This window comes from Merops nubicus, unplaced genomic scaffold (assembly GCF_000691845.1).
Source record: "Merops nubicus isolate BGI_N331 unplaced genomic scaffold, ASM69184v1 scaffold2796, whole genome shotgun sequence".
NCBI classification, from domain to species: Eukaryota; Metazoa; Chordata; class Aves; order Coraciiformes; family Meropidae; genus Merops; species Merops nubicus.
Genome location: NW_008614165.1, coordinates 46346 through 51779, shown reverse-complemented (window position 1 = coordinate 51779; position 5434 = coordinate 46346). Strand labels below are relative to the sequence as shown.

The following is a 5434-nucleotide window of genomic DNA, read 5'->3' as shown; positions in this document are numbered from 1 at the left end:
AAAATCTGTGTACTGCTTGAAATACATTGAATGTGAGTTTCAGCTTGGTGAAACACACATTTTACCATTTTCCTCACTTCACCCTCCACCATTTCATAAATTAGTAGGGATACAGTTCTCTCCCACATTCATGGGAAGCTAAACAACAGTTACTGCCAAAGTTGATTTGAAATAAGTGTTTTTTTCCCAAAATTTGCTACCATAGGGTGGCTTTATTCCCCTTCACAGTTGTATCATCTAATTATTTTTTCTTTTGTTATTTGATGAAAATGCAATATCTTGATTTTTAGAGTTTTCCAGGACATGGTCAAGCAGTCTCCTTACCATCCTTTCTCACTAAATAAGTGGTAGCAGAAGGTTTAGAAACTACACCCCAATTTCTGCCTAAACTTAAATGTCTCACGGATTTTTGTGCTCTAAATATTCCATTGGGTTCTCTTCTGTCCTATCTCATGCTCTGTAGCATTGATGGAAGGCACGTGGCACCATTGTGACGTTGCTGTTTCTTTTTCTCCCTAGCTGTGTGCTGCCCACCTGCCGACCCCCTCAGAGGCGCCAAACCACTATCAAGCGGTGTGTCGGGCTCTGTTTGCTGAAACAATGGAACTGTACACTTTCCTGGCCAAAATCAAAAGTGCAAAAGAGGTAAGCAGTCTGAGAAGGTTTTCTGCTTTTGAGCTCATTACCATGTGAATTAGGCTTACAAAATCACTGCTGTACTCAGCCAGTAGTGAATGTCAGAGGCTTGAGGAAATGATCTGTAGTGTTCAGGGAGAGCAGTTCTACAGCTAAGGGTTTGGATTTTTTTCTTTTGGCCTGTAACTATTTATAGATGTCTCTTAGAAATTATTAATTTCAACCAGTCTATTTAGGAGTAAAAAAGAAGTTTTTCTTGGAGGATTACACATGGCATGTACACATCCAGTCCTACATGCATGCTACGTATTTGAGTCTAAAGGTGTTGTGAAGCATCAGAGAGCTTTGCCTCTTGTTCCTCAGCTCCTTCTCATGCCTTGTCTTCAGCTGTGAACTATTTAAGATTCTTCATGCTCATATTTTGTCCCCAGCCAGCAGCTTCCCTTGCCTTTGATGTATGCTGGGCTTGTTTGTCACATCAGCTTCACAACTTAATAAAAGGAAACCTTCCATCTGTAGGTCATGATGTTCCTGTTGGCTGCCTGCTTGGCTGTTCTTGTTCACTGGAAGGCCATCCTGTGAACCACTGCAATTAAATGGTCAGGCTGCAGAACAGCTTTGAGGGTGGGCAGATGATTTTTGATGGAGATAAAATTTCAGTGATCTGACGAGCAGAATGGCTCCATAAACCATGCCATTAACCCAGTGCAGGTGGTGGTTATGTTGGAAAGCTGGTGGGTGAGGAGAAGGGCAGGAAGGGAAACATGCTTCTTGTCAAGAAACAGCACTTTCATAATTTTTTGTTTTAATAAATCCCCAAGGGATTTTCTTTTCTTTTGTAAGTCAAGTTCTACAGTCCTTTTGAGAAGCTGGTTAAGATTTTACAGGCTGATCTAAAAATTTTGCTGCTGAAAGAGGCAGAGCTGTTCCACCCACGCACACATGCTCCCACTGTCCTCCTTCTTCTGGTTCTAGGAAACAAACACAGCAAATATCAAACAAAAAAAGAGTCATTCCTTGTCAGGTTAATGAGCTGAATCAGCTCATTAAAGGGTCAGATGAGCTTCTCAGTAGTACAAGAGAGCTTTTATCCTCATGCTGGTGGGGGAAGGCACAAACCAGTCAGAGGTACAAGAAACTGGTGCTATCTTTCCTTCTTGGTTGAGATGCATCTGTCCAAGGGGGAGGATCCTTCAGAGATGCTTTTCTGTTGCATGGGGTCAGGCTTCACCTCCACTTCTGCAGTCCTACTCAAACAAAAATTTATTTTTAAACTCAAGCAGTATGATGCAAGGATAATTTTGACAGTGTCAGCATGGCTAAAAGCCACTTCTTTTCTGAAGTGCCTACATTACAGTTCATCTGCATCCAGTGCTCCTGATTCAGAGAGCAGACAAGACCCAGCATCTCTCTGCTAAATATGTCTCCTGAACCTTGACTTCACTGATTTCACATCTCACCCCTTGACTGCTCCTTAGTGTTCTGACCACTGGATAGACTGAGGGAGCTGTGCTGAAAACACCTGAACTAACAGCTGTCTCAAAGTCTGTGTTGAGTCTCAAGTTAAGACCTTTTGGAGTCCTTTCTGCTCCAAGAGGAATTGTGTTTCCAGCAGTTCCTGAACATATTGGCCACAGTAAGCAGTAATAAGTCATCTCTGTTGCCAGTGTCAAACACTGTATTTTATAACCATTTAAAAGAAATTTTTTTTAAGACGTATTAAAAGAGTAGAAGGGTGTTTTGATTTTTGCAAATTATTTAATCACCTTGTAATTGGATGTAAAAACCCAGCAACATCTGACCACACCAGAGAGCATACTATGAGTTAATCCTAAATGAAAGAAACCATTTGCCTCTCAAAGGCTATTAGGGATTGATTCAAAGCACATTTAGGTCAAATGAAGTAATCCTTGTAGATGGAATTTTGGCCCTACTGAAATCAGTAAGACTTCTACTGCTGCACCTAACCAAGGCCAGAATTTTGATTCTTTTGATTTCATTTTACTCCAGATCAGTCCCTCAGTAGGCATATAAGAAATGACTAAAAAAATTATCTTCCAAGCAGCTTCTGGAATCTGGATACTCTGGTTTTGTGATGGGCTTGATCTTTGCTTATAGTTTTTATCCAACTATACATTTGGAATGTATTTAAATTTTAAAATAATGTTGTGTGCAAAGAAAAAAGATATGAAGAAAATATGTCATGGCATGCTGTAAATTTTGTTGTACCATTTTAAAATGACCTCTATAGTTTATACTTGAGGCAAGCAGGAATCATATGACTGTACTAGGTTTGTGCCAGTAAAAGCTGTGGTATTGTTTATATGCTCTTCTGTCTTGCAGATACATAGAAAAATCTTAATTCATGAGGCATACAGTTAAATACAACTCAAGTGAATAAATTCCTTTTTCTTTTCCTTTCATTATTGTCATATGAGTATTGGGTCTGAAGGAGAGAAACACTTGGTACTTCAGTAAGGACGTTTTGTTGTCATGAATTTGTGGTGATTCCATTGGCAGATTACTGGGGAAGAAACCCCAAGTTAAATACATCAGTTCCAATTAAAACAAAACAAAACCAAAACAACCAAACTTATACTGTGTAATAAGTTCCAATTAAAACAAAACAAAACCAAACCAAAGCAACCAAACTTATACTGTGTAATATTGGTTTTGTGACACTAAAGACACCAGGAAGTTTAAAGTACTAATTTCAAAACCTGACAGCTTTGTTTGAAGATCTCCCTTTAGAATCCCTCAGACCTAGACAGGATATGTGATGTTGTGGATATGTGATCAAAATGAAATTAAAAAGACCAAAAAGGGGGGAGGGGGGAAATCCTCTAAAACCAGTTAAAATAACTTTCCTATGAAGAAGAATTACTTTCAGATTCCTTGCATTCCTTCAAGGGCTGCTGGATGGCACCTGGGTATCCATTTCCCAGTTACATAAAGTTCATAGTTTTTGCTCAGTCAGTGTTTAAACAACCACCTTCACTGTAGTGGAAGAGGGAGAATTTTTATCTGCAGAAATTTGATTGCCAGGAGTGGACTAAATCTGACCTATCTTATGCTGCAGCCCAGGACAGATTTAGACTGTGATAATAAAGAATTATGAAGTCAACTCTGAAAGAGGCAGAAAAAATACTGAATATTGCTGTGATGCTGTTTTCAGTTTGGCACAAGAAAACCTTGTCAGGATTTTCAGAGTTACATAAGAATTTGTGAGGGATAAATCAGGAAGCAGGAGGGATAGGACTGTAGGGCTGCAATATCTTGTGTTACTAATACATATGCTGGGTAGTCACATGTTCTCCAGCTCTCCACTCCTGTCATGTGAACATCACCATCATATACCAACAAATGGAGCGTGGTTTCAGAAAGGGCTTTACTGGCCTGCACTTGGCTGAGTGCATTAATCAGAGATGATGAAGCCATGAGTGAGCTGTTCAGGTCATCCCAATCGAAGTCAAATAAAATGTTTTAGGCAATTTGTCACGTACTTGGTGCCATGTGGATTTGTTTCCAGACTGATTCCCTGTGTATGAAAGGTCAGCTCTAGAGACTTGCAGACAGGGAGGTGCTACTTCTGTTGCTGAAGAGTTTAATGTAGTGGATGCACAACTCCAGGCAGAGTTGAGAAAGGTGTGATACTACTACTGCAAGAGTGAAAAACTAAAAATAGAATAACAGCAGTAAACTGTGTATTTCTGTGGAATAGCAACAGCAGCTCCAAAGGTAGGACTGAAACTCAGTTAACTAATCTGGTGTAACTTTGCATCTTTTGCCAAGGTAAAGTTTTTCTAGCAAATTTACTGGGTTGTTTTTTTCAACATTTCATTTCAACTGGGATGTGTTTTTTTTTTTCATACAGCATCTGTACACTGCTCAGGCTCTGTGAAAGGTGCTTTTGCTGCACATCCACCCTGGGTACCATCTGCTGCCATCCAGGAGTGGTCTTTTGATGGGCCAAGACCTCCTAACTCTGTATCCTGTTTTTTAAGTGTTTACAGCTGATGAGAAAAATGGAGTTCATCTTGTTTCTCATCTCCAGTAGTGAGCTTTTTAAACTGCAGCAGGAAAACTCCACAAAAAGGGGATCTTTCCCTTTGTGCCTATGGAAAGATGGTCAACAAGGTGAAGGAAATGCACGTGTGTGGTGGGGGGAAAGTTAGTTTGAGTATCTGCTAAAAATAGACCTCATGTAAAAGAAAAGATCATCTAAAAGTCATTGAGATCACCTTTGCTGGCACCTAGCCATAGACAACTGCAGGCACAAATAACTGATGTCCATGGAATAAAACAAATGTCCCTGCTGTGCAGTATGTAAAAAGGTCAAGCACATAGCTCAGAAAAGGCATCAAGTGTGGCTGAGAGGGGCAGGCAGAAACTCTGGAGGCACAGGGAAGCCTGCTCTGAGTCAGACTGGGGGTCCACCTGCTCTGCTGCCCATGTGGTGAACCTGCTTTGTTGGGGGGATATCTGCCCCACTTGTCCTTCAGCTCCCAGTTAACTGCCCAGCCTTGCCTTCTGCTGGAGGTCACTCTCCACGTGTGCTTAATGGCTGAGTGAGCCTGCAATGTGCCCTTGTCCCAGAGAAGTGTCCTGGGCTGCACTGGGAGCAGCAGTGCCTGCAGGTGGAGGGCAATGACCCTTCCCCTCTGCTCAGCACTGGTGAGGCCCCAGCTGGAGTGCTGGGTCCAGCTCTGGGCTCCCCAGTACAAGAGACACATGGACATACTGGAAAGAGTCCAGTGAAGGGCCACAGAGTGGTCGTCCATAGACACCTGCAGGGCAA

The 5434-nt window shown here is 41.4% G+C and overlaps 1 protein-coding gene across 1 annotated transcript in view; it reads left to right on the top strand.

The window, feature by feature from the left end:
* Positions 1-519: 519 nt before the first annotated feature.
* The window catches only part of SPIRE1 (spire-type actin nucleation factor 1), a gene marked incomplete at its 5' end in the record, with an annotated part of 45982 nt that continues 41067 nt past the window's right edge, over positions 520-5434 (top strand). Inside the window, one exon of the mRNA XM_008942111.1 lies at positions 520-645. Within this exon, the coding sequence (XP_008940359.1) occupies positions 520-645 (126 nt within the window). The remainder of the gene's footprint in view (positions 646-5434) is intronic.